The sequence below is a fragment of the Dasypus novemcinctus genome, chromosome 10 (genome assembly GCF_030445035.2).
Source record: "Dasypus novemcinctus isolate mDasNov1 chromosome 10, mDasNov1.1.hap2, whole genome shotgun sequence".
In the NCBI taxonomy this organism is placed as follows: domain Eukaryota; kingdom Metazoa; phylum Chordata; class Mammalia; order Cingulata; family Dasypodidae; genus Dasypus; species Dasypus novemcinctus.
This window is the reverse complement of record NC_080682.1, coordinates 111,398,093-111,425,856: the sequence shown is the minus strand read 5'-3', so window position 1 is coordinate 111,425,856 and position 27,764 is coordinate 111,398,093. Positions and strand designations below refer to the sequence as shown.

Sequence of the window (27,764 nt, the reverse complement as noted above, 5' to 3'; positions counted from 1 at the left end):
GAAGACGTGGTCCCTGTCCCAAAGGAGTCATAAAGAGCAGAGAGGCACACGCCTCTCGTGACATTGACATAAGGCGGCGTGATCCTTGTGCTTGGGGAGACGGTGCTGCAGGGACACGGCCGCAGGACGGGTGATCACTGCAGGCTGGGGGGAGAGAAGGCACTGAGGGGAGGCAGCCGTGCCAAGGGCGGGCAGGGGCTAAGGAAAGGCCTCCAGGCTGAAATGTGCAGGGCACGGAGGAGGAAGAGCAGTTAAGTGTGGCTGGAGTTAGGGGAGAGAGTGAGGCTGGCCCCTGGATGCATCCTAAGAAGTTTAGACTCTCCCTGTGCGCAGGAAGGAGCCACGGGTTCCCACACGGGCACAGCGATTAGATAGGTATTTGAGAACGGCTACTGGGGGCCTGCAGAGAATGACAAGAGCATCCTCTAGAGCCAACTTCCTTCCATTAAAGCTTAAAAAAGTAAAAGATCTTCCCTTGGTTTTCTTATCCTTCTGTGCCCATGGCTGTAGCCAAGTACGTGAGTGTAGCTTTCACCGAGTGGTGGGGAAACCCCGTGGCCGGCGCGCCCCACGGTAAGGACCCGCCATCTCCTCCCTGAGCCCTTCATGGTGAAGGGAGTAGCTGCCCAGCACCTGGTGGCTGCTGCAGAAATGCTGAATGTGTGAATCAACCCACCAAGCCAGCAACCAAACAGAATACAGACTGTCACCGCTTTCATTAGAATAAGACCTGGGGAGAATCCTGCACAAGTAGGCCCTTGGAGAGAAGGTGCCTGGGTGGAGACAGGACCCTCGAGCACATTGTAGAAGTACAGCCTGGAGAAGAGGCGACTGTGGGGGTCCCTGGGGAGCTGGAGCAGAGGGAGCCAGCCGCTCTGGTGCGGCTGCCCGCCCCCCCCAAGGAGGTCCAGAGAGCGGGTTTGACTTTCCAACATGCAGTGCCTAAAGGGAATGTGCTCGCTTCTGGAAGTGACGACGGGGACAGCAGCCAAGGCTGGGGCAGCGTCAGGAAGGAGCACTTCGGGGAAATCTGGCCTGTGCCCTGTAAGGAAGGTGACACTGCACAGTCGGAAAACAGGCCTTGCTTGCCGCCTGCTCCGTCACTCACAGCTGAGCCACCATGGGCGAGCCTGTTTCTCCAAGCTTCTCAGTTTGAGCTTTTTTTTAAAAACATGCAGAGTATTTAACACCTCTATCACCAGACGGTTGAGAAAACCTGAAAAGTCCCTGGCACAGGCCCAGGAACTCCGGGAAAGTTGCTCTTGCTCCCTGAGGTGTGCTCTCCTGAGGGGCGGGGGGGGGGGGCGGGGGGGGGGGGAGCCCGTGTCTTAAACCCCCTTTGCTAAGTTTCTCCTCCTCGTGACAGCAAAACCCAGTGTCTGCGCCTCCTGTTCCCAGTGGCACCAACAGCCCAGCCCCTAAGAAGAGCACCGGCAGCGTCGATTATCTTGCCCTGGACTTCCAGCCGAGCTCCCCGAGCCCCCACCGCAAGGTGTGGCAGGAAGGGGGGTGTCAGAGATCTGGGGGCCCCGGTGTGCAGCACACAGCCTCTTTCCCCTCTTCCTGTGCCCCCGTCTCAGAGCCCAGGGGCCCTCTGTAGGCCCCTGGGCCCTAAACAGCCAGCCGAGCTTCCCCGTTGTGCAGATGGGAAAGCAGAAATGACGTGGTCAAGATTCAACAGGGAATGAGGGACAGCCAAGAGTCAGGGACCCTGCGTCCTTGTCCCAGGCCCTGGCTAAGGACCCACGGCCTGGGTGGGTGCCAGAGTCCTGCTGTTAACACAGCGGCTTGCAGGAGGGGCCTCCGTGCCCAGGAACGCCCTCCAAGAAACCCCCTAGCTAAGCAGTGAGGACGGCAGGGCAAGGAGCGCCCCTCCACGCGGGAGGCCTTGGGCTGGTGCTTGTTGGTCTCTAGTCACGTCCTTCCCCTGGGAGAGTGGCCAGAGGGAGGTGGACGGAGACAGAGACCAAGGCCAGGCCCTACCTTGAGGGCCGAGGAGAGATCTGGGTGCTCCTAGGAGCTGGGAAACAAGAAGGGCCGGCAGGAGGCTACTGCATCAGACAGGAGGGTAGGAGTTTGGAGGCCGGGCTTCGAAGGGCACATTCAGAAAAGCACAGCAGGCTTCTGAGTACCAGCCACAGTCCCGCCCTCCCGCCTTGAGGAAGCTCTGGGGGCGCCCGTCCTCCCCTCCTCGCCTAGCTGGTTACTCAAAGCCGCGTTGCCTTTCCCGCTCTGTCCCCCCAGCCATCCACATCATCCGTCACGTCCGACGAGAAGGTAGACTATGTTCAAGTGGACAAGGAGAAGACTCAGGCCCTGCAGAACACCATGCAGGAGTGGACAGACGTGCGGCAGTCCTCGGAGCCCTCCAAGGGTGCCAAGCTGTGATGCAGGGCCACTGGGCCCGGGGAGGGGCCCCGGCGCGGGCGCCTCCCCACCCCTGCTCCCTCCCCCCGCCCGTTTTCCCCTCCTGCCAGCCTGCTCTCCACTCTGCCGCTCTTGGCCTTCAACTCCCTTGACATCAGGGACCCTGAAACCTTCCCCTGGGAGGTGGGGGCCTGACAGGGGCACTTCCTCTCCCCACTCTGGGCCCGTCTTTGATTTTTATCCGTAATGGCCATGCCTCCACCCATCTTAGTTAGGAGCTATTGCCAAAAAATGCATCCTTTAGCCTCTTCTTGTCATTTAGACCTGAATATCTACCAGATTTTGGAGGGAGGGGTTGAGGGTACAAGCCAGATTCCAAACCTCCTGACTGGCCACAGCCTTCAACCCTCTTCCTCTGGCTACCTGGTCTACCTCTCCTTCAGTCCCAGAAGAAGAGAAATCGTTTTTGCTGACCCAGGGAGCCAAGGACCAGCAGACCAAAGTGGACATGGACTTTTTCATCTCTCTCTTGGCAGGGGAGAGGATGAGGCCACCAAAAGATGAAATGGTCAAAAAGGAAGGTCAAAGGTGGTCTTGAACAAAAAATAATTGGCTCCCAAGACAGAGAAGGGCAATCGATATCTGCAGTGGTCCCCAACTCTCAGGCTGAGGAAGTGGCAGGGTGGCTGCCGTGGGCTGGGAGGCAGAAGGGTAGAGGACAGAAGGAAGGATGACTGCTGATGGGCAACCAAGGATAAGAACCAGGGCTTGGAGCCCAAGAGATTGGAGTAAACAAGGACCTTGTGCGGTCAGGGACCCTAGAACATAGGATCTCGGGAGTCCCCTCCGCCGCTCTCTGATGCTGCTCTGGGGAGATTGTCCTTTGCCCCGGACCTCTCCTTAAGAGCCACCCGCCACGCCTGAGCGTACCACTCTAGAGAAGACTGGACTTACGTGGGTGATGCAGTATGTGCTGAGGAGTGCCCGTGCAGTGAGGCTGATGGAGGCCTGTGGGAAACAAATGTGGGAGAAAGGGGCTGGCTGGGAGGGAGGGAGCGTGGTGTAGGCTGGGGGGTATGCAGGGATCGGGGGTAACCCTGTGATAGGAACAGGCTGGGCAGTGCATGGAGCCCTGCAGGTGGGACAGTGCAGCAAGTGAGTTTCTGCAAGATGGGCAGTACAGCAGAGGGAGGGTCCAGAAGGGATGTAGTGGCATGTGAGATGCGAGGGGCAAGGCATGTTGAAGAGCCTGGTGGCGTGCTCGAGGCAGTGCCACGGGGGGTGCCGAAAGAAGGGATGATGTGTCACGTAAGGGTAGAGGCATGCACGGTGGAGTGACGTGAGGGCAGCTCCAAGGACTGATGGACAATGGGGAAAGAGTGAGGGGGAAAGAGCAGGGCAGACCCCTGGGTATAGCTGATGGCGTGTGCCGTTTGGCTGGATTTTGTACCAGGTTTCAAAGCAGATACAAGTCTGGCCCGGTGCCAGGTCCAGGGTGTTTTCTTCGTTCACCTGAGACTCCTGGGCCGGTTGCTCCCCGGAATTTCAGGTGCCGCAACGGACTCAAACTTGGCTACAGGGACAGGAGAGGCCAATCCTCTCTCCCACCGCTTGAAAGCCATCAGCTCGCCATCCCCTTCCTCCCGTCCCTTCTAGAGATGGGGGATAGGGCGTTGCCTCAGCCTCTTTCTCCTCATCCTAGGGAAGGGCGGGTAGCTGAATTTTTTTATGTTGAAAGCTTTTGACTTAATTTTAAAGAGTTTCAGAGGCAACTGGACACAGCAGACATTTCTCCCTATGACCTCCCACCACCCGTGATGGGAGCTAGCCCCCGCTTTCAGCTCCCGGGCACACTGCCATGAACGCACATGCGCGCGCACTTTCCCGGACCAACGGCATGACGGTTCTCTACGGGGACAAGCCGTTTTCTCAAGAGTAGCCCTCCTCCTCCTACCACCAGTTCAGATAAACTCCACAAGCATTAATGGCTGCTAGGCTCTGGACTAGGCCCTGAGGTCACGGGAACTAATCAGGCCTGGACTTGAGAAGGTCACAGTCAAGTGAGAAAAAAGACAAAGACATAAACCATTAAGTGATGGCCATAAAAGAGGGGGACCTAAAGTGCTGATGGTGCCGGGGAAGCAAAGACAACTTAAGACAACTTACGGGGAGGTTGGGTGGGGAGGGAACCATGCAGATGGGGTGGAGATCAGGGGAGGAGGTTTCTAGGAAAAAGGAACCCTGAGAAGGGCCTTAGAGCCAAGCAGGTCAGATCTTTACAGGCGAGGAAGGACAGTGCCCAGGTGCAGTGCAGGGAAAAGGAAGAAGAGGCTTGGCAACCTTGTGCCTTGGGAACAAAAGACCTTTGGGAGTGTGGGCCCAGCCCGAGAAGCAGGGAGGCCCACGTCTCACTGTTCTCCCGGTGAAATGGCAGTGGTGGCAGCGGCCTGCACTGGACAGGGTCTGTGGGGCGCTTGTTCACTCTGCCCAGCCCTAGGTCTCTTTAAGGCCCTCTGCCCTCAGCGAGGGGTCCCATGTGCCAGAGCTTTTGAACCCAGACCGCTCTTGCACCTCACCCAGGCACTGGTGCCTTCAGTTGCCAGCCCCTACCAGCCTCCCCTGTTGACCCCAGGGCGCCATGAAAATATTCACATTTCCTGAGTTTGCTATAATGTGACTGAAACCCTTTAGAGTCTTCAGAGACTACTGGGATGTTCAGACCTAATCTCCAAGGAGGTGCCTTCCAGCCCTTCGTCTCTATACCTGCCAAAACCCTTAAGGTGGAGGTGAAGTACAAGGAACTACGAAAGAAGAGGAAGTTGGCCTGTTGAGAGCAGGCTCTGGCTCACAACCCTCAAACTGCCAGCCCTGGCGAGTACGCTCCCCGCTCCCCCTGCAAAAAGGGAAGAGTCAGCTCAGCTTAAAGGTCCTTTGTCCTATCAGTAGGTCAAAGTCCACCTCTCCTGGTGGCCTGGCTAGGACCGAGGCCCCAGAATGGGATACCGTCTCACCTAGCGTAGGCACACTACACAGGAACTGCCCCTGCCTGGGGCTTCCCAAAGAAGGCGCTGTCCCTGCCCGCCTGCTCCACCTCAAAGGTTACAAAGAGCCCAGTACAAACAACGGGAAAAGGAGAGGAGCCCAGGGACATGGGCTTGGAGGACCGCAGTTTGCCCATCTGTGAAACGGGTGGTTAGCTTCGATGGTCTCTCAGGCCCCTTCCACAGCTGCTGCCAGCCGTGTAGAGTGGGAACTCTGCCCTGTAGCTTCTCTCAAGGGTCTGGATCACTGGAGGGGCCCGGCACCCAGCGCGCCATCAGCCAGTTCACCCAGTTCACCCAGTCCGATCCCTAGCTTGACTTCAGTAACTTCGGAGCTTGAAACCAGTAAAAACACCCCATTCCTAGGTCAGAAGCACAACCATTCTCAAGTTATTGGAGTAGGGGCTTAACCCCAGCCTGCCCCTTGGCCCCTTTATCTGCCACGAGGCAGGTCTCAGCCCCAAACCATGACCCTGGCCTGCCCACCTGCCCCCATCCAGCCCCCACCCATACAGCTCAGCAGGTCTCTGGAAGACTGCAGAACCCGAGGCAAGTTAGTACCTGCTTCCCCTTCCGCCCTCCCCTGGGGCCATCATTCTGAGTTTGGGGCCCATGGAGAGTCAGGCTGTCGCCTGCTAGTTGGTGGTATGTGTTCTTGTGTAATCGTTGGCTACGCGTGTCTTGAAATTTAGCATCATTTCGCACAGAGTTGCCGCTATCTGTTGGGAACAGAAAATGGGCTAGGAGAAGCCCAGTCTTAAGTTCTTGTCCTGTTAGCATTTAAAATTGACATTTAATTTTTCAAATCACTGTTGGTGCCTAATCACTTAAGTTATTAATTTATTCTTTTTTCTTTACAAAAAAAAAATTGTAACACGTATTTATCCTGTGAGTAGGTCTGGGGTGGGGTGGGGGCGCGTTAGCGGGCGGTGTGTTTGCTGTGGTGACACATGGTACAGGCCTGGCGCTTGCAGGTCCCTTTTTACTGTGGTGTTGGAGCAGGACAATAAAGTCCACTAGAAATGCAGCCTGGAAGCCGCCGCGTCTGCCTTGTCGGAGGGGTTGGGGGTGGAGCCCCCAGACTCGCTGCCGGGTGTGGGGCCGGGAGGTCTGACGGCTGCTGGGCCTCCCTCGGGATGCTGCGTAGACACACGCTCTGGACCAGAAAATCATTTCAGAATCCTCTCATGCCCCAGGAAAGCCGGCATGCCACTTGGCTCCACTTTCGTTTTACTAGGAAATAAGGGACTACTTTTCTTGGCTGAGAACAAGACCTCTTTCTCCTGATCTGCTAAAGGGCAGCTGTACTACTGCCTGCCACTTCATCTTCCGTGGGAAGTACCCTGGACTGGGAGTCGAGAGACACATCACGGCGACTCAGGCTGGCGTCTTGAGGGCCAGTGAATGGCACCTGGGCCCCAAATCAACCCTCACCCACAGGACAGGCAGGCGGCCTTTGAGGCCCCCGCTTACCCGATCCCCTCCTCTCTGCTTTCCACCCTGCTTCCTTCTCCCCGAGGGGGATGGGCAGGGTGGTGGAAAAGGGACGGTGCAGTGAGGACTGGTGTCTGAGCTGGTGCCTGGGGACCTGGTGCAGGCTCTGGAGCAGCAAGGGGTGCCTCCCCTGGCCCACGCCCAAGTTCAGCCTAGGACAGACCCCAACACATCCCCACATACTTAGCGGGAAGGAAGGAGGGATGTGGCACTGGCAGCAAGTATCCCTGGAGTAAGCAGTCCAAAGTTCTCAGAGACTGAGCAATCCCAAGACATTGGGGCGCCAGCCTCCCCACAGGCGACCCCCTCCACGGGACCTCGTTAAGTGGCCCCAGCTTGTGCACCCACCTCTCCAGAGGCCGAGGGCTCCCCGCTGCTGCTCAGGGCAGCACCCCCATTGCAGGACAATTGAGAACTCCCTTCCGCCCCTCTGCCGTGGCCACAGCCCGATCCGTCCCCGCTGCCGGGTCCCAGCTCTGCCCGCGGGGTTCGCAGGCTGCTGCACGAGTAAGGTCTGCATCTTTATTTACACAGCACTTGAGGTTACAGAGGGCTTCCCGCCCGAGTCAGCAGGGGCAGGTGTAGTCCCACTTCACTGAGGAGAAGCCCAGGTCCCAGGGGAAAGTGTCCCCAGGTCATGCTGAATGGGACAGCGCTTCCATCACCACCCGGAAACAAAACCGAAGGTGAGGCGGGGCACCGCAGCCTCTGGACTGGAGGAAAGGCTCCAGAGATGCTCTTTACTCCTGCCTGAGAACCTGGCCCTGTGCTGGTCAGAAGGGGCTAGAGCGGGTCAGCGGGTCTCCTCACCAGGCCCACCTCAGCCTCTGCCCAGCGCTCGGGCCACCACCAGGGCCCCAGCCTCCAGCCCCGTGTCACGGCCACAGTGGCCAAAAGACAGGGGTCGCCGAGCCGGCCAGCTGTCCTCAGAATGGCCGGCGACTCTGTGAGCAACACAGACGCCTGCGGCGAAGGAAGGACTATCTGAACCACGAGGGGTGCCAGCGGTGGGTAGCCCGGGTGCCGAGGCAGGCCAGTGAGGAGAAGGTGTGGGGGCCAAGCGCCTCCCACTGCGATGGGGGCTCTGGACCCGTGTCACTGGTGGGTGAAGGATTTCGGCCGGGGGAGATTCTCGGTCGCTGATCCGGGGCATGCTGCTGCTCCCCGACATGCCTCTCAGGAAAGCACAGACGACGCAGGTACCCACGTAAGGCACCCCGTACACTGCCCCTGAAACCCACCCCGCGGGCCAGGGTGACCTGGCCCAGCCATTGAGACGTGACTGCGCCAGGAAAAAAAAAATGAGGCCAGGGGTGTGAAACACGGCCCCTTCCCTGTGCAAGGGCTTGGCTCTCGCTCTTCTATACTATAGAGCAATTGCGTTGTCTGGAAAGAGCTGGAAGGGAAGTGCTGTTTGATGGCAGAACACAAGAGCTGTTAAGCTCAGCCCTCCCTTTTCCCTGAACCTAATCAGACATTCCAGTACAGGTAGCCTGCTGGGGGCAGGGGGAGGGAGGGGGCATCCATCTAAGCTACCTCCAGTTGACCAGGACACTTGGGTGTGAAATCTGAACGGGCCTGATCCCAGTATCAGGGCCTGAGGTCCGGTTTAAGGGACTTGGGTCTCACCGCCGCATCAGAGCATCTCCGCCTGCCCTTCGGGCCGAGGACCGACGTCCCAGAAGCCCCCTCTCCATCTCTCTGGCTCTTGAAAGGGCCAACCTCCATCCTCCTGAGCCCTCCTCAAGGCCCACGCACGTGCCGGAGCACCTCTGCCTGGGTCCCGGACCCCCCACCTGCTTCCCAGAAGGGGTCAAGGCCTCCCATGAGGTGGGCTGCGGTGCCCCCACTGGAGGGCACGGGGCGGGAGGGGGTCAGGGCTCGCATTAGAAGACGAGTCGGTGGAAGTCCCCGCCACTGCCACCTGCAGGATTGCAGCCCCCCGGAGAGCCTTCATCCTCGTCCTTGTCTTCATCGAAGCCCCTCCCCCAGTGCGGCGACGTGGGGAGCGCGGAGATGTAGGCCGCCCTGCTCCGGGCCTCCTTCTCCTGCTCCTGAGAACACAGATGGGGCGGGGGAGAACGGACCAGGGAGCTTCGAGATCAGACGCAGCAGCCAGAGTCCTCTTCACTCCTCCCCCAAGGCCATTTGGCCCATCAAATCTGAGGGCACGTCTGAGGGTCTCCTCTGGGTCCCCAGGGCCAGGACACAGAGGAACTATACACAGCGTCAGTCCTGAGACATTGCAGTGCAGCGGGGACAGGCCCAGCACCCCTCGCCCCACAGAGAGGCTTCAGAAGCTTTCCTCCTCCTTCCCCGGTAGAAACGCTAGCCCTCTGGAGGAAAGGAGCTCATTTGTGCTCAGCTGAGTAACTCGCAAGGGCCTGGGGTGGCACCAGGCAGCAGGAGGACCAGGGACGTGGAGGGGCGCTCGCTGGGCCCGGGGACCTCTCCGCAGCTCCCTCACCAGCTCCGCCCGTGAGAAAGCCCTCGCTCCTGCCGACCCACGCCCTGCCCTGTGGAGACGCCCCGCCACGGCCCCGGCCCTGCACCTGCTGCTTCGGCCAGCGCAGCCCGGCAGAGATGGAAGACCAGGCCTGGCGCACACACCCCAGGCGCCGCTTCCCCCCTAAAGCGCCGACGCCCCGCGCGGCGTCCGCAGGCCGTGGTGGGGCCGCGCTCCTGTTCCCATCCCGACGGCTCACAGCCCTTGCTCTTCCCCTTGCTAAATAATTCAGACGCCACCTTGGCCTCTGAAGGGTAGAATCCAAGGCCCAGTTAAACATAAGTTCATTTGGGGTGAGGAGCTCCAGTGAAAGCCCCAGGGAAGCATTCTCTACCCTCTCAGATGCCCCTGCACGCTTGTGGAACCCCACACCGCCTGCTGCTCCTACAGTGCACTGAGCAAAACTGTTGCTCAGTACCTGCCTAATGAATGATTTCCTGTCCCTGCCTCGGAAGTAAGGGTTCCGCCTCTCTGGGTCACCAGTATCAGCCCTGAGCAGTGAGCAGATGAACCGATAAGGAAGGGGCGCAAAGAGAGCAGAAGCAGCTCATCCAGGCCTGCGGGTGGGCTGGGACCCGGCCCCGCGTGGCCCCAGAGATCAGAGCCGGCACTGGAGGGTCCGCTCACCTGCAGGTAAAGGATGTTGTCTTTGGAAATGGCCTCCATCAAGTCCTTGTGCAGAGTGGGCTCGGCCCGCTGCCCGGGGGAGCCGGGCTCAGCCTCGGGCCCTTCCCCGGGCCCTTCCCCGGGCCGCTGCCGATAGAAGAGCACGTAGGCCGTGTCCTTGGGGAAGAAGGAGGTGACGTTGCTGACGGACTCGAAGGAGGAGAAGGACACGCGGGTGTCGTTGAACAGGTACCACTGGTTCTCGGGCTCCGGCCTGTCGGCCGTGGCCAGGGCCGGGGGCGGGCGCGCGGCGCCCTCCCGCGCGTAGCAGTAGTAGTGGCCGCTCTCCGAGGACACGCCCGAGTGCACCACGACGCTGCAGAGGTCGTAGGCCTGGGCGCGGCCGCCGGCCAGCGGCAGGCGCAGCAGCAGCGGCACCGAGACGTCGTCGAGGATCTTGCGGCGCCGCAGGGTGCGCGGGTCGAAGGAGAAGCGCAGCAGGGTGAGCACGAGGTAGCGCGGGCCCTGGCTCAGCTCCACCGCCCTCTCGGCGTCCTGCAGGGAGGCGCACGCCTCGCAGTAGTAGCGGTTCTCGGCCGTCAGCCGCTCGGGGCACAGGAAGTAGTTGACCAGGTCCAGCACGGAGCGCGAGGCCTCGGGGCCGCACGGCGGCTCCCCGGCGGGGGCCCCGCCGCCCCCCTCCCTCTCCTTCTCCGTCTCCTCCTCCTCCTCCTTCTCCACCTGCTCCTCCTCCTCCTCCCTCATCCGGGCCTCGTCCTTCTCCTCCTCGCCCACTTCTTTATCCTCCGCCCCTGCCCTCGCCTCCTTCCCGTCCTCCTCCCTCTCCACCCCCTCCTCCTTGCTCCCCTGGCCCGCCGCCTGCTCCGGGGGGCCCAGGCCCTGCAGGTCCAGCGCAGTGGGGGGCGCGCCCGCCGTGATGCAGTGCTTCCTCTGTCTCCGGGGCGCCTCCCTGCCCGGCGCTGGAGGCCCGGGGGGTGCGGAGAGGTCGCGGGCCCCGCTGTCGCCGGCAGGGGGCTGGACGGCGCCCAGGCGGCGGCGGCGGCGGCGCTCGGGCGGCGGGAAGGCCAGCGAGAGGTCGGTGAAGGCCTCCTCCCTGCAGGAGACGCGCAGGCAGCGCAGGCAGCGGAGCCGCGTCACGATCTTGCCGCCGAACATTTTCTCCACCGAGGTCGAGCTGGGGCCCGGGGGCTCCTCGGGCGGCGAGGGCGAGCTGGACTGCTTCAGCTTTTGGCAGATCCTGGCCCCCGTTTTCTCTTCCTCGTGCAGCCTGGGGCGGGGAACACAGGGGCTCCGTGCGCACACGTGGAGGCCCGGCGCGTATGCGCGCCGGCCCGGGCTCCCGCCCGCCTGACTCGACCTTCCAGCAGCAGCTCCGCGGGCGCACAGCAGCACGCTAAAACACACACACAGCCGGGCACGCACACCTGCATGCAGGCACACAACATGCGGCGTACACACGTGCCACAGTACGTGGGTGTGCCCCCAGGGCAGCCACCCTCAAATACACACACGTCAGTCTACACACGTACACACTCGAGGCAAGCACAGCCCAGTGCGCGCCCACACACGCTTGCCCCCCGCGCAGGGTTGGTGGCTCAGCAGGTCCCACGCTGCCCTCACCCTCAGCCCCGCCCCCACCACCTCCACGGCACATCTCCTCCCCTGGCACCAGTGCGCTGTAGCACCCCCGTTTCCAGGGCGCTGGAACCCAGCTCGCAGCCCCCTCCCCACCCAGAGCCCTTGCGCAGCGCCTCGGGCCCTGGCCTCCCTCACCGGTCCAGCAGGTACTTCAGGTACTCCGAGCAGTCCTGCTGGGTGCCGGGGCTGAACCAGGGTGTCCAGGAAGCAGAGAGGAAGTTCTCTGGGGAGATGGCAGGCCGCTAGGACCAAGGCAGGTGAGAGATGGGGTCAGGGGCGGGCGCCGGGGTCAGGGCCACCAGCCAGCGCTGCTCGGCCTGAGGGTCTCCCTGAGGACTCCCCCATCCTCAGTCGTCCCCCTTCCTGGCTGTCCCTGACCCACCCCCTCCCACCGAACGCACACATTCTACGGTCAGGGCACTGGGCTCGTGGAGGTGAACAATCACCACCAGCCCTCGAGGGATTTGCTCTTCCCAGAATACCTCACCCTTAGCTCATGCCTGTGCTCCCTGCCATCCCCGCTAACTGAAATACCCTTCTCCCCTGTCAAAACCTTACCTATCGAGTCCAAGTCCCAGATGCAGTAAGTGTGTCACCTGTTTCGTGATGACTTCCCCTGGCCCCTTCTCCGGCATAATTAATCTCTCCCTTCCCTGGGTACCCACAGCATTCTGCGTTCCTTAAGGCACTCCCTGTCCCTGCAGGTCTGTCTTCCCACCACGGGGAGCTCCTCTAGGGCAGGCACCATGCTTGCTCATCTCTGGGCACCCACACAGGGTCTCCTGCCCATCTCTGGGTCCCCACCCAAGGCTCTGAGCACTGCCTGGCCAAGGGCTGTCATTTCCCTGAGGACACGGACAGTATGTGTTTAGTCTTCGTTTTGCTTTGTTCACCACTGTCCCCTCAACACCCCTCAGCAGTGCCTGGCTCCAGACAACCAACCACAGAGTGAATGCAGCAGCATCTTAATACAAAGGACTGAGTCACTGATGGGAGAGATCTCAGGAGCTCAAGGAGGCACTCCCGCTCCTGCCCAGCCCAGCCCGGGGCTCAGCAGCTTAATCCAGAAGTGGGAGCTTAGAGCCAGGCGCAGGCAGGACCTGAGGGAGGGAAGGGCGTCAGTGTGGGGGCCTGACCGGAGCCTCCTCTCCACCCCCGCCTGACTCCCGGCCCCCCACCTCTGCCCGCCGCACTCACCTGGCTGTGCTCCAGGAAGCCAAAGAGCCACTGCAGCCTGGTCATCAGAGGCTGCGAGTTGTCCTCAGTCAAACGGAGCACGCAGTGGCGGAAGCTTCAAAGCAAGGCAGGGATACCCAGGGTGAGCCAGGGTCCCCAGAGCAGCCTCTCCTCCCGCATTCTGCAGGCAACCCCGAGCCTCGGGCCAAGGGCAGTGCGGGCACTTCCAGCTGAAGCCCGGGCCTGAGGCCAGGGGCCAGGTGGGAGGAGCAAGCAGACGACTTGGCTGGAGCGTCTGAGGGCAGGGACAGAGCGGCGGCCTTGGCTTGGCTAAAGATGGGTACCACGAGGTGATCCCTGCAGTCCCTTCCAGCTCTGATACCCAAGACACCACGCTTCAAAGGGCCACATGCTCTCCAGTGCTGTGGTTCAGGGTCTAAGTCTCCAGCGTGCCCCAGTCTGTGCCGGTATCATCGCCAGCCCCGCTGGCCACTCACACGCCCTCCTTGCGGCTTCCCCGGGGGTCTCATCCAGAGCAGCAGGCGTCGCTCCAGCCTCAGCCCCCGGGTCCCCTCTTCAACCCCAGGTCAGAGCCTCGGCCCCTCCCCCAGGGCCACCCGCAGTTAATCCCTTGCCTTCAGAGGAGGGAGCCAGGGACCACTGTGGGGGTACATGGAAAGAAGGGGACCCTGGCGGGGGCGGCCAGGTTAGCTCCTGTTCCCACAAGAAGGTGTGGGCAGACAGCTCGCGACCTCGCCACCCGCCGCCACCGAGTGAAACGTGCCACTCGACGTGCCTGATCCGTGGCACGGTCAGGTCAGCAAGGGAGTGACCGCTGGGAAACTTTCACAGATGTTTTGACGTTGCTACAACCACACAAGGATGTGTCTTTTTTTTTTTTTTTTTTTGTATTTTACAAAGGCAATGGTCTACAACAGACTGGAAATTAGAAACCAGGACAAAGCTAGGCCTTCATCACAGACAGTTTGAGACGCACAAGCAGCGGCGCCTTAGGCGTCCTAGCGAGCGGCGCCGCCCTCCCCCTGCCAGCAGGAACCCACCGCCCCAGGAGGACAAACCCAGAGCTTACTTCCACCCTCACTGTTTGGAAAGAGAGGCCCAACACCAGGGGAAGCAGGACTGCCGCCCCGGAAGGCGCGACCCACTCTCGGAGGAGAGTCCGCGACGCCCACCGACCAGGGCAGACGCCGCCTGGCCCCCGAGCCCGTCTCGAGTGCCCGCCCCGTCCTGACCGGCGCCCTTGACAATGGCCTCTCGCCTGCCCTTCGGGTTCCCATGACCCCCAGGAATCATGCAAGGCAAGACCCCGCTCTCCCACCCCCCGTGCCCACCCCCCGCCTTTCACCAGGGGCCCCGAAGAAGAGGAGGGAGGGCAGGCGGGGAGCTGGACGGGGCACCTACTCAGAGGCCATGAACAAGGCCTGGAGGATGCTGTTCACATAGCACGTGTTGCCCAGGTTGATTAAGCCAATCTTGCCCGTGTCTGACTTGGCCATGAGCCGGGGGTAGAAGCCAGCCAGCTCGCTCTTCTGCGAGGTCCAGGCGTCCTGCCCCAGCAGCTGCTTGATGCGGTCCTCGTTGGGAACGTGGAGGTCCTGGGGAGGGAAGAAGCAGGCAGGACAGCGGGCGCCAGGGTCAACGCTAAAAAGGTGTCACCTCCTCTGAGAAGCCTCCTTGGACTGCAGCCTCCCAAACACACCAACCGCAAATGCCCTAGAGATGTACGCACGGCCCCCCTGCTTATAAACCCACTCCAGGTTCTCACCTCGACAGGTGGGCCCTCTCTGTGATCTTTACTGTCTCAACTGCCTTAAGAAGGTGGCATAATCCCATTTTATTGATTAAAAAGCGAAGGCTCAGAATAGAGGAAAAAACTTTCCAGGGTCACAAAGGCAGTAGAGGAAGGATCTGTGCTGCGCACAGGGTATGAGAACTCAGCAACGACAACACCGGCCCACCAGCCAGTCCCAGTGGGGTCAGGATCCCGATTCCAGGCCAGGTTCCCGTCTTCGCCAGGTGTCTTCCTGCCTCCCTGGCTCACCTGGCCTCCTGGGCCTCCGCGTCCTCATTTGTCAAGGGCGGGTTCTCCTACCTTTTACCATTTGGCATTTTATGCTTAAAGAGTGTTGCACACAGTGATGTCCCCGCTGTCACCCACTCTTAGGTTTGCAGAGTCAGCTTCCAAGTGAAGTTAGTAATCCCCCCGGGACCTGAGCGCACTGCAGGACGTGGGAGGGTCCAGGGGGCTGCGGGACGGGTCCCGCCTTGGACATGGAGTTGGGGATTAGCATGCTGTCCCACTCATCACCCTTTTTCACACTAAACAGCTGCACCTAAAAGAATATTACCAAGCGCTAGTTCTAATGATAATATATTTTAAAGGAAATCGCCTGAGCACAATTAATTACTTAAGGTAATTAAGTGACATTAATTACAATCACAGCAGTCTCTGTAAAATAACCCTTTTCTTATTTCCAGGCCCTGAGCCTAACGCCCTAGACTTGTCCAGGGCTCCGGAGCTTCCCACCAGCTTAGCATGCAGAGCCCGTCCCAGAGTGCACACCTGGCTACTGCAGAAGGTCTCAGTCTTGCTCAAGCAGTGGCTTAAACTCTGGCTGTTTTCCCAGGATCATTTATCAGATAATCTATCAGATTAGACAGTCACCTCTCACAAACGATAAAAAACAATGGAATCTATCCTCTTTTAGTCCTTTCTTTTTCATTCCTATTAGCCCTCTCCAATTCCCCACATAAAATGAACAAATAGGGACAGAAAGAGAAGATGGAAAAAATGCCCACCAAAGAATAAAACATCAAATGCAATTTTCCACAATGGTCACTTCGTACTCTTAGAGAGGAAGGAACAAATAAACTAACCAGCACACACCTTGCAAATAGCTCTCAAGCTCCTAATGTTACTGAAATGTACATATGATGGCTCCCCCAGCAAGGACCACAGCTCCAGGAGAAACTGCCCTCACCTACCACCAACTGCCTAAGTAAGAAAGCTCTCCAGGCCCTATTTATAAAGAAGCATATGTTAAAGAAGGGTCTACTCATCGAAAACAAACGAAAGAATTTTATAAACAAGAAAATCCTAAAGATCATTTGCTGCCTTTGCCTCTCAAACCGGCTTGTACCAAGGACTATTTAAAGCCACAGGACAAATGTAGCACATTTTCCTGGAGCTCTACTCTCTAATGTTCAAGCAAGAAAAATATGTTCATATTAAAATGAATATTTATAATTAGGAAGTATACAGCTGAATCATTAATATAAAATGAAACTTAAGAGGAACTCTGAGCTCCTGTGAGGCTGCTTTGGGAAAGGTCCCCTCCTCTGACGTCAAGAACTTCGGTGGAAACGTTGGAGAAGCCTGAATCTCCCGGACAGAGCGGACTCGGCCTGGCTTTCGAGGCCCTCTGCTGATCTAATCCCCTGTCCGCGCCGCGTTACCGCCATCCCGGACCTGCACTTTCCACTCCCACACCTTTTTCCCTGTGTCTCAGCCGCTCCTGCCAGCCCCTGTCTGTCAAGGTCTTCCTCTTACACGCCGTGTTCATCAAGTTTCCCAGGATCCTCTCAAGTGGCGCCCCGTGATGTGTGTACCTGTTGTCAAGCCTAACTCTCTGCACTCAGGCATTTGCAGACTCACCTCGTCCCCATCAGCCACTAGCGTGCCAAGCCCCCGTGCCCCTCATCTTGGGATTGCATCAGAGCAGCTTTTCCAGCGCAGGGCCACGCTCTCTCCTCTTCCTTCACACTCTAGTGCTGTACCACTCTTTATACCACGGTCACATTCACTCATTCATTCTCTCACAGACATTTATGGGGCGCAAAGGACAAAGAATGAAATGGCAGGGTCCCTGCCCACCAGACGCTCAGAGCCGAGCAGGAAACGGTAACTGTCTCAGCATCTCAGAGCTCTCCATCCCCCTCCCTTCTGATGCCTAAAACCTTGTGCAACATCCCAAACAAGCGGAAGTCCCATCTTCTGCTCTTCTACCTCCAATGACAGGGAGCTCATGACCTAGCAAGGCAGCCCCTTCCACCGTGGGTGAACTCGTGTGCTTTCTCACGTGAGGTTTGAAAATCTGAGAATATCCCAGTAAATGCCAGAGGTTGGTTGTTTACCCACCACCTCTCACCCATGGAGGAGTGTTCTGGGTTTTGTGATTGTGAGATTATGAACTCCTTCTCAGTGTAATTTTTATCTATGTGACTTTAAAGAGGTTTGTGTCTGTTTCTGCCGGGCAACCCTTTAGTATTACAAGTTTGTGACTACTTTTAACGTTAGTCGTTGAGTGTGGGGAATCCCACAACTCCAAAGACGATATAAATTTGAACCCCTAACCCATATGAGAGCAGGCCTGATAACAAATTTCTTTTTTCCCAATCCAGAGCCCAGACTGAGCCAAAAATTTTCCTCAAGGTCTATTTTGGAACAATGTCTCTATTTTTTTCTGGTTTACTCTTTCACTAACACTAAAGCCTTTCTTGGGTCCTGGCCTTCGTGGGCATCTTGCTGCCAGAGCCCGGGCACCCTGGTTACTGGGGTGGGCCCCCGGCCCCCGCCCCCCGCCCCGGGGCCAAAGAGCGTGGCCCTCACTTACCGTTGTGCAGTCCGCTTTTCTCTTCCTCGCAAGCCTAGCTATGTACTTAAAAAGATGCCTGTGCCACTGTAACCAGCGCTTAGGTGTTCTGCAGTAACCTTCGGGTTACGTCTGCCCTGAGGAAACGTAAGTCAGATCCCGCTCGGCATTCCCTGACGGTAGCACCCGCTTTCCGCATCAGGCAGTGGGAAAGGACGTGGGCGCGCTGATCCAGTGCCCCCGTGGCCTCTCGCTACCTCCGTGCCTTTGCACAAGTCGCCGGACCTTTCTCAGGTCTCGTTTTCCTCATCTAACCTAATGAAACTGAAATAATAGTATCTGCTTCATGGGTGCTTGTTAGCGTTAGGAGACAAAATAGATGGGAAAAGCTATCAAAGGTGGCGCTCCTAGCAAACGCTCCTTATCTGCAGCCACTGCTCTAGCCAGACCCTCAGTCTATCAAGCCCAGCTGAGAAACTCTTTCTTCCTTGCAGCCTCCTCCTCACGCTGTTTCTCACTGTGCTTGGGCTGACCCTCGTGGACTTCTCCATAGGCTGCTAAGATCAGGGTTATGTGGGCACAAGTCTGTCACCCCCAATCGGCTACGAGCTCCTCGGTGGCAGAGACTGTTTGCCTCATGCCTGTGGTCCCAGTTCCCAGCCTGAGCCTGGCACAAATTGAGGCATCAGTCAAAACCACCATGTGAACAACTGTACACAGTCTCTGCTTCTGCACTCCTCACAGTCCGGTGGGGGAGAAAGACACACAGAGAGTGCCCAGGTATGACAGAGGGATGCTCTAGGGCTGTGGGGGCCCCAAAGGGCCCTGACTCGACCTGGACTTGCACTTTCCTGAGGGCTATCAGGGAAGGCTTCCCGGGGGAGGTGACACTTGAGCAAAGCCTTACAGGGTAATAGGAACTCTCCAGGCAGAACAAGAAAGGATGCTCAGGTGGAGGGCACAGCAGAGGCAAAGGCTCAGGGCACCAGAGGAGAAGATGGCTCATTTGGGGAGCAGCAGGTGGTTCAATGTGCCTGAAGCACAGGATGGGCCCGAGGAGGTGATGGGAGGCAGCCAGGGACCAAACAAGGAGGCGCGGCCGCCAGCCCGGAGCAGGGCCCGGCGCTGGCGCCCCTGCAGGGGCTCGGCGGGCGGAGGGGGGCTGCGGCTTACCTTGACGGCCTCCATCACAGGCTCGTACAGGTCGGGAAAGCCCGGGAAGCGGAACACCATGCAGTGCACCAGCTCGGCCAGCTGCTCCAGGCAGCTCGTCCCCGAATTCGAGTCCTCCTTGACCAGAGAAGCCACCATGGGGGGGATGTGGGGGAGCAGCTGCGAGAGCAGAGCGGGGACCGGCTCAGCACCAGCTCACACCTGGGACGCAGGGCGAGGGGCAACGCCGCAAACGCCCAGAGCTCGCGGAGACGGGAGGTGTGCCCCCTGCCCCGCGGCCCCTTCCCCCGGGCTCCGGGCTCTGCGGGCAGGTGCTTCCCCTCACGGGGCCGGGGGTCCTGGAGCCCCGGCCTCCGTCCTCCTCGCCAGGGAGGCCTCGGGCCGCGCGCCAGCCGCGGGGCCTGCCCAGCAGCCTGCGGGCCGCAGTGGCCAGGGCTACCCTGTCCCCACGGGAGTGGTCCCGGGGCCGCGGCGTGGCCAGCAGGTGGGCAGCCCCGACCGAACAAGAGAGGCCCTCTCGAAGGACAGACACTGCTGTTCTTTCACAAGTATCAGCAAGTGAAGCTCTCGGAGGACGCCAGCCGCCTTCATCGGCTGAATGACTTTATGCGGCAGCAACGACCAGCCCTAGATGAAGATACTCAAGTTCGAGAGGGGACGTCGTTTGCCAAGGACTTCGCCCTGGGTGACGGGAGAAGCTGACACCGGACCCAGGTCTGCCTGACTTCTAAGTCTGTCTCTTTCCCCGGCACTATAGAGCTTTAACTCTCAAACCCACGAGGACGCTAGACCCCACGGTCCCCGGAATGGGGAGTCAGGCTGCAGGAACGGGGAGCAGGGGAGGCCACGAGAAGGACGGGGGGAAACAAATATTGGTCAAGCCCCACGTGTGTGGCAGACCCTTGACAAGTATCACCTCCCACCACCCGAGGAGTCTGCCCTGTTCCAGAGTCAGAGGGGGTAAATGCCAGGCCAAGGCCACCACTTCGGCAAGCGGCAGGGCTGGAGCCGGACCCCGAGGACACCAAGCCCTGGCTCTGTGCTTTCCCCACCGCAAAAACACTGGAGGTCTGAAGTTTCCCTGCCCTGCCCAGCAGCCTTCGGGCTCCTGGGCGCCCTCTGCAGGCCGTGCGGGGGAAGGCGGGCAGGTGAGGAGGGCGGCGTCCCGGCAGCGCGCAGGGCCTCGAGGTCCCGGCTTCCCACCCCAGCAGTGGCGGCGCCTCTGGCCTCCCCAGGAGGGCCCGCGGGCTGCGTGGCCACCCCTGCTTAGGGCAGCGAGCGGGCGCCCTTACCAGGTGGAAGGCCTCATGGGAGTGCTGGAAAGTCAGGAGCATGTACTTGAGGACAGACAAGGCGGCCCCCCGGACAATGGGGTACAGCAGCTTAGAGAAGACCTGGAAGGGGATCCCCGGTCAGGAATCGCCCGAGCGCGGCCGCGGGCCTGAGATGGGGGGCTCAGCCCCCGTCACAGACATGCCGGGGGCGCAGCGGTGGACCCATGCAGGCGCAAGAGGTGGAGAGACAGAAGGAGAAAGGACGGCAGGATGGGTAGCTAGCTGGCCGAGGGATGGACGCACGGGAAGACCAAATGTGACAGTCTGAGCAGTCTGAGGCCCAGAGACGGGCAGCAATGGGGCCAGGTCACACAGCAGGCCCTGGTGCTTTGCTCCCCACCCCCACCCTGCCCCTGACAAGGGACGGGTGTTGACGGCCGTAAGCCTGGGCAAGGACGGGCACCGACCAACCTTCTCGATTTTGGCGAGCGAAACCTCGATCAAGATGCTGAACTTCTTGACAGCGGCCAGGCCCTTGAGCAGCGCAATGATCCACTTGTCGATGTTCCTCCCCAGGGGCCAGGACACCCAGTCGATCATCCTGGGGAGGGGAGCGACAGTGACACAGGGAGGAGGGCGCCCAGGTGCCGGACAGCCCGAGGACGAGGCCAGCGACGACTCACACTGCTCAGCACAGCCCTGGGGCCCAGGGCGTGAACAAGGCGCTCCAGGAAACGCAGAGGGGCCCGCACCGACGCCTGGCAGGAGGCCGGCCCCCTTGGAAGCCCCCGCCTCACCCCACCCCGGGGGCCTGCAGTGGAGCCGAATGGAGATTTCGGCGGCTTTGAGTTAGTCCCCAGGGCCCCGTGGCAGGAGGGGCACTGTCCCCCGGTCGGAAACTCTGGCTCCAGCAAGCCCTGGCTGTGTGGCCTGAGCCAGTCACGTCCCCTTTCTGAGCCTCAGTTTCCTCCTCTGTAAAACAGGAACAATACCCACCTCACAGGGTGTTGTAGGGATTAAAAGAGATAAGAAAACTAGCTAATGCTGAGGAATATTCATTAGGCACCGGGCACCACCGTTTCTTCTTTACACATAAGTCATCCGATCTCCACGACGTGCTGCCTGTATGCGTCGAGCACCAAGCTGCTATGTAGTAGGACTCAGGGAAACGTCACTGCTGTCATTAGTTTTATGCTCAGCAGCTATCATAATAGCTGACACAGCTGGCACTGATCTAGACGCTTCATATTATCATCTCATCTGATCTAACTTAATCCTCACCACAACCCTATCAGGTGGATCTATTAGGCTCCACTCGACAGAGGAGGACACCGAAGCAGGTAGAGGCTGAATGATTTGCCCAAAGGCCCACAGGCAAGAAGTGGCAGAGCTGGGATCTGACCTCAGGCAGCTCCCCTCGGAGCTCAGCTGCTAAAAACAGGGAAACCCGGACGGTGCTCTGGAGGTGGAGCTGACACGGCTATGGAGAGGACGGCAGGGGAAGCCTGCAGGTGAATGGAGCCTGCATGGCACAGGCCTGTAGGCAGGAGGGTGGGTGACAGTCCAGGGTCGCTGGGCAGGCAGGTGTGGCCAGGCCACAGGTGCAGTGACGTTCCAATGAGGTAGGAGTGGGCACGAGCTCTGGGAGCTGAAAAACGCCCAACCCTGCTCGTTGTATCTGACAGGCTCAGAAAGCACCTCATAACGTCCTTCTTCCTTCTTCTACAACCCCATGGGACAACCCCGACAACCTCTTCGCCATCACCCGCCTCCCCTTTTACAGTGGGGGAAACTGAGGTTCTCACTGGCCTGTCCAGGGCCGCAGAGCCTGACAGCATCACTAGGGCCGGCTCTCCATGGCCCCCACATCCAGCCCAGGGCCAGGCACAAAGAAAGGCTCAGGAAGGATGAATGAATGAACCAGCAGGCCTGGGCCCCTAGCTAAATCTCCACCCCAGCGGAGGAGTTCCTGGGATGAAGAGGAGGCAGCCCGGCCCTGACCACCGCTTGGCCCTCACACCCCACCTGCTGATGGCAGTCAGCATCTGGGAGTCGGTCACGCTGTCGTCATTGCTGAGATTCCGGACGACGCCATCCATGAGCTCCAGCGGCAGATGCTGGACCACGCTGGCCAGGGCGCTGGACGGCGGCTCCTCCTCTGGAAGAGGGGGCTGCGCTGAGCTGTGCAGGGCAGGTGCGCACACCCCCCGCCCCACTGTCTCGCTGCTGAGGCCTCTGCCGAGAGCACACGGGGGCCACCTCCTTGCTTCCTACAGCCTCAAAGCCCCTGATGCGATGAGAATGCATTCACCCAACAAACCTTCACTGGAACTGCTCGGGGCCCAGCCCTGTGCTATGCAAACCCCGGGGGGGAGCAGGGGCTCCAGGTGGAACCACCTGGACAGAGGCCTAGAGGTGAGCAAGGGCAGGGAGTCCTCAGATTGTATAAGGGCCCGAGTCCTTGTGCACCTGGCCTTGGTTTTCCTTACCCCTGTACAGTCCTAGAAGCAGGAAAGGAGGGATCCTATCTCAGTCGTTTACACTGTAGTCTAAGTTTCTCGGTTGTCAACGGAGGGCCAGGAGTTTACACGGCAGAGTTGGCACTTCAGGCTCCCTCATGTCTCTAGAAGGTGCTCCTTCTGCTACCCAGCTCTCAAGCCTCGGCCCACACCTTCCATGGAACCTGCCTGGCCCGAGGGGCATGACTCCTGCCTGTTGTCTCCTTCCTTCGGCCCCCCCCCGGTTCCTCCCGCCAGCCGGGCGGATCCATGTCCTTCTCCCACACCAGGCAATCTGCTCCTCTGTGCTTTTCAGCACCCGGCAGGTGCTCAGGGTGGATTTGCTGACTAAAGGAAGGAGCAGCGCGCTCCCCGTCTGGCCCCTGGCTACACGTGCCACACCGCCACGGGGGCACACGCAGGCAGAAGAACCTGCCCGGCCGGCCACCTGCGCGGTCCCCCGCCCAGCGCCGCGCGCGCACACGCACCTGTGCAGGAGATGACGGCGAACAGCTCCTTGAGGCAGGGCAGGATGGCGGCGGGCTGCGCGCGCCACAGCTGCGCCAGGAGCCCGCTCACCTGCTGGGCCTGCTCCAGGAACTCCACCGCGCCCTCCTCGCCCTCGGCCGGGCAGCGGAAGCGGCCCAGGCAGCGCACCAGCTGCTGGCAGAAGAGCAGGCGGTGCGGGCCGTCGGGCACGCAGCGCGGGTGGCGCGCCAGCAGCCGCGCCACCTGCGCGCAGGCGGCGGGCCCGGGGCGCTCGCACACGGCGCGCAGCACCTCGCGCCGCAGCAGCGCGCACAGCTCGTCGGCCGCGGGCCCCGCGGGCAGCAGCTGCAGCCCCAGCTGCACGCAGGCCAGCGCGCGCGCGCCCGGCGGCCCCGCGCCCCCCTGCAGCAGGCGCAGCACGCGGCGCGCGCTGAAGAACTCGGCGAAGACGGCGGGGTGGTGGCGGCCGGCCACGTGCAGCAGCTGGCAGCCCACGCGGCGCGGCAGCTCGTCGGCGCCGCCCACGTAGAGGCGCGCGCCCAGCGCCAGCAGCGCCAGGCACTGCTCCCGCTCCAGCGGCTGCCGCGCCGCCTCCAGCACGCGCCGCACCAGCCCTTGCTTCACGCTCGCCGGGTACGACGACGTCACCACCGCCTCCAGGATCTTGTCCATGGCCGCCGCGCTGCGGGAGACAGGGAGAGGGGTCACACGCTGCCCGGCGACGTACGGGACTAAGGGGCCACCGCCGGATTCGCCTTGGGGCCCCGCGGGCCGAGGTTTGGGGCGAGCCAGTCCGCCTTGCTGGGTCTCGGTTTCCTCACCTGTGAAATGGGGCATCGATGCCCACCTCTAAAGCACAAGGCCTGGCACATCAGAAGCCCCAGTGAGTTTCCACTGTCCCTGCTGGGTCCCTTTATCTAACAGGCACAGGGCTGCTTGGCCAGTCACCCACCCCTCTGTCCTAGGCCTCCTGGGTGACCCCTCCCGGGGCAGGTGGGAGCCAGATCTAGAAGCTGCTGTCCAGTCCTTGCCAAGTCAGGTCCTGTGGGGAAGAGGGGCATAAAAAAGTCAAACCTCCAGGGAGGCTCAGAGCCCCCAGGGAAGACAGAGCCTCTGGGATCCAACTTACCCTTTTCCCGCCCCCACTCTTCTCCTCGCCCACTCCCGGGGAGCTACACCTTCCCAAGCCTCCACCTTTGCCAGAAACGCCCCATCTCCTGAGACCACCCTCCACCCCCATGCACACCACGCACACTCCTACTTTCCTTAAGAGCCCACCTCACTCGCCCTGTCCTGGATGAGAACATCCTGGTCCTCCAGGTGTGAATCCATCCCACCGCCCCCCGAGGCCTCTTCCTCCAGGCGGCAAGGACCACAGTGCCGGCGCTGGGGGGCCCAGACCCCTCCCTGCCCCCAAGCACCGCACCCCGTCACCGCTCTCTGGCCCTGCCAGCCTGGCCCCACGTCCAGCGCGGTTGCCGTCATGGTTGACAACACCCAGTCAACAATAACTTGGACACATTCACGCATCCAGGTTTTAGAGGCTTCGACCTCCCCTGACCCCATCACGGGCCAGGGAAGGGGGGCGGGACAAGGCCTGCTGTCCCGGCTCTGCCACTGGGGAAGCTGAAGCCCGGGGAGGCACAGGTCCTTGGCGGAGCGGGGAGTAGAACCTGCACTCAGCCTCCCCGTGGGGGAAGTGGGGGAGCAGACCCCCAGCGTTCCTCAGAGGAGGCTGGGTGACCCCTCCAGGTCCCAGGTGAGCAGCTGCTCTGTGGCCGCTGGCTCTGGCCCGAGGGACAGCCTCCCACGCCAAGCCCAGCGGCGCACAGCAGCTAAAAGCCCGAGACCCAGGCTTTCCCTTGTGGAATCGCCGGGCGACCTTGGGCCAGCCCTGGCTCGTTGGCCCTCTCACCTGGAAGAGGGGGACTGTTCTGATCGACAAGGTGCAAAAGAGAGGAGGGCAGGGGCAAGCCTGGGCTGTCCTCGGGCCGACCATGCCAGGCGCTGGGCGCTGAGGGGTGGAGAGGAGACCAGGAGACACACACTCCCGATCTGGCTGATTCTGCAATGAATTTCACCCACCGGCCCTCATGGCTGACTTCACGCTGCACGTCTCCACCATCCCTCCCAGGCCCAGCTCCTGGGTACTTCTTGCCTGGACTAGGACTGTGGCCGCCTCATCCACCTCTTCCCTCCCCTGCTCAAGCCATCCCGTGAACGAGGCGTGTGTCCTGAATCTCTGGATCTAGCCCAGCCACTGCCCCCTGCAGATGCCCTGGCGTGGAGGTGGAGGCAGCAACACCCAAAACCTGCCGGCTCCCTAGCCCGTCCCAGCCTTTGGCTTATACCCTCGCTGGGCTGCCGTCACAGCCGGGAGCACGGGCAACCCTGCACGTGCTCGGGGCGTACACCGCGGCCCCTGGGCAAGTCCTTCCCTTGCAAGGCCCACAAACCCTTTCATCCGTCCCATTCTTGGGGGCTCTGCCCAGCACACAGTAGGTCTTCTGCAGACAGTGACTGAATGACTGACGCTCTGGACGGGCCTCCGTATTGATCAAGGCCCTCCGCGGTGCCAGGCATCCAGGCCAGGGCGCTGCCCTCGAGCCACCTCGGAACTAAGCCGTGAAAGCGGGAGAGGAAGGACGCCTCCTCCAGCCTCCCCGTGGGCCCCGGCGGGGGCAGGCTCAGAAGCAAAGGTTCCCTGGGGACTTGGAGTTTAATCCACCTTGGTCCTAACCAGCCAGCTCCAGGTCATCGGGAGTAAACCAGCCACCGCGCCTCCCCTCGCGGAAGCCCCCGCCGGCCCGAGTGCGCGCGTGCGCATGTGCGCGCTCCAGCCCTCCAGCGTCCTGCTCGGCCCCTGCACCGCGGCCCCGGCTCCGTCTTCATCGTCCCTCCCCGGTCTCGCCAACCACCCGGCAAGCCCTGCCAGAGCCCCCTCACTCCCCAGGGGGCTCCGTCCTGCCAGGCCGCTGCTCAGGACTCCCAAGGTCCCCCGGTCCCCTCAGGATGGTGCCCAAAGTCCTGAGCCCGGCACTGGAGCCCTCTCTGTGAGCTAAGCTGAGGTGGGGAAGGGGTGGAGGCGACCTTCAGTGGAAACCGCCATTCAGCCCAGTGGCCTTTGGTGACGCCCTCGCTGCCGGGAAGGGGCGTCTCCCTCTTCTCTCCTGACATCCTGACCCGTCCATCCCTGCGCAGCTCCAGGGCCCCTGCCACTGGAGTCTCTGCGCTCTGGCCTCCCCACCCCTCTCAGCCTCTCTCCGGCCTCTGCAGTGTAACTGGAGGCCACGTCTGTCTCCCCCACCAGCTGGGGTGTCCCCGGGCAGCAAGTCCGAGCCCCCTCTCTGTGCCCACTGCCCAGCGGCGTCCAGGAGGGCGTGCCCAGTGACATGCGACAGCAAGATGAGCCATCCGGGGATGTGACCAGAAAAGCACCTTCCAGGGTCGGGCCTGCACCCTGGTCCAGCCGCGGCCCTCTCCCTGCCCAGGCCTGGTCAACAGGCTCTGCTCTGCCTACCCAGAGCCCTGAGCATCTCAACCATCAGCCAAGAAATGCCCCACGGCAGACACCGGACTGCACCGGGTGAGGCCTCACCATTCTAGAAATGACTCAAAAACAGCCAAAGGTGGAGAAAAAGAAGAAAAAAAATTGTTCCCGGTTAACCTTCAGATCGAAAGCTCACAGGATCTCAAAGGACAGGGGTCAACGAGGTCCCACTCAGAACCTCCTACCCCAGGACAGGCAGCCCCCGAGCCCTCCTCAGCACCCGCGCTGGGGAGCTGCCCTCTCTGACCCTCACAGCGGCCGGGACAGGCCTCCCTCCTCGGACTCTCGGGCGGCCAGAACTGCCCGGGGTGAGGGTGAGGGGGGCGCCCACACCAGGACGAGCCCCCCCGATCTCGGGGCAGCAGCACGTCGCTGTATTTTTCTCCTCACACTACTGCTGGGGGGACCCTGTCGGGGTCACCAAACCGTCTCCTGGAAAGAAAAGGGCTTTCCTGGTAAAAACCGACTGCTCTTTTCCTGAAGGGGAAGGGCCGGCAGAGCTGGGAGGAGCGCGGGAACTTCCGCTCCCTCTCGAGAAGCCCACCCTCCTCGCCCCTCCCGGCTGGGGGCCACTCCTCCCATCTCCCCGCCCCCACGCTTTCTGGAAGCGCAGGCACCAGGCGCACAGGTCGGGGTCTTCAGGTTGCCAGGGCGGTTGTGGGGAGAGCACAGGGGGCCGATGATGCCTAGCACCGTAGAAGACCGTTCGGGGCGCGGCGGCCTCTGGGCCTCCCCGCGGGCGCCCCAGCTCGACCCCTCCTCACCAGTTACACCAGTGCCCCCATGCCCAGCCCCGGGGAGGAAGGGAGGGGCGGGATCTCCTCCGTACACATTGGCTGAGGGAGGAAATTGAGGCCCAGAGAGGGGCAGCTACTAGCCCAAGGTCACACAGCGAGGCAGGGGCTGGCTCCCAGACATCTCGCCTCCCAGCCCCGGGTCCTCGGGGTCCTGCGCGCGAGTCCGGGGCTCTCGCACTGCCAGGGAAAGGGCAGCCCCCACCCCGCGAACACGCCCGCGGGCCCCCTTACCTCCCGGACCCCAGTGGCCCCCGCCTAGAGTCGGCTCCTGGGCGGGGTGCTCAGGCCGGGCGGGCTAGATCAGGGCGGGTCCTCAGCTCCCCGCCCCCGGGGTGGGGATGCCCTCCAGGTCCCAGGCCGCTGGGATGCGGCTTCCAAGACAAAGTCCGGCCTCTGCACCCCGAGCTGCACAAGCCTGTGCCTGGAGACACCGACTCTGCGGCGCGGCCGCGGGGCTGCGGGACGCGGCCGGGGGAGGGGCGAGGTGCGGGCCACGGGGCGGAGCCCGAGCGGGGGCCGCT

General features: G+C 61.2%; 2 protein-coding genes across 5 annotated transcripts in view; one reads left to right on the top strand and one right to left on the bottom strand.

Moving 5' to 3' along the window:
* GAB2 (GRB2 associated binding protein 2) overlaps nucleotides 1-6,435 on the top strand; it is a 197,015-nt gene extending 190,580 nt beyond the window's left edge. The window contains exons 9-10 of the mRNA XM_058306046.2: nucleotides 1,367-1,492; nucleotides 2,245-6,435. Coding sequence (XP_058162029.1) covers nucleotides 1,367-1,492; nucleotides 2,245-2,388 — 270 coding nt within the window. The 3' untranslated portion in view covers nucleotides 2,389-6,435. The remainder of the gene's footprint in view (nucleotides 1-1,366; nucleotides 1,493-2,244) is intronic.
* A 975-nt stretch (nucleotides 6,436-7,410) lies between these two features.
* USP35 (ubiquitin specific peptidase 35) lies at nucleotides 7,411-27,728 on the bottom strand. Of its 4 annotated transcripts, XM_058306044.2 has the most exons (12): nucleotides 27,475-27,728; nucleotides 23,849-23,938; nucleotides 22,896-23,578; nucleotides 21,935-22,067; nucleotides 20,381-20,510; nucleotides 19,928-20,029; nucleotides 18,636-18,794; nucleotides 14,272-14,465; nucleotides 12,871-12,964; nucleotides 11,809-11,915; nucleotides 10,036-11,302; nucleotides 7,411-8,956 (listed from the first exon to the last, which is right to left on the bottom strand). In XM_058306044.2, exons 3-12 carry the CDS (start codon nucleotides 23,566-23,568, stop codon nucleotides 8,789-8,791), a joined length of 3,027 nt encoding a protein of 1,008 aa, XP_058162027.1. In that variant the 5' UTR covers nucleotides 23,569-23,578; nucleotides 23,849-23,938; nucleotides 27,475-27,728; the 3' UTR covers nucleotides 7,411-8,788. The 4 variants fall into 4 exon arrangements, with proteins under 4 accessions (XP_058162027.1, XP_058162026.1, XP_071074386.1 ...); XM_058306043.2 differs by lacking the exon at nucleotides 23,849-23,938; XM_071218285.1 differs by lacking the exon at nucleotides 27,475-27,728 and having other exon boundaries at nucleotides 23,849-24,615.
* Between the last annotated feature and the right edge of the window lie 36 nt (nucleotides 27,729-27,764).

What these genes read in the sequence shown, in the direction of transcription:
- USP35 (XM_058306044.2), bottom strand. Translation starts at nt 23,568, where the DNA reads ATGGACAAGATCCTGGAGGCGGTGGTGACGTCGTCGTACCCGGCGAGC. An exon ending in ATGCTGACTGCCATCAGCAG is followed by an intron (nt 20,511 to 21,934) that starts GTGGGGTGTGAG and finishes TCCCCTCCCCAG; the next exon opens with GATGATCGACTGGGTGTCCT. An exon ending in GCCTTGTTCATGGCCTCTGA is followed by an intron (nt 12,965 to 14,271) that starts GTAGGTGCCCCG and finishes CTTGCTTTGAAG; the next exon opens with CTTCCGCCACTGCGTGCTCC.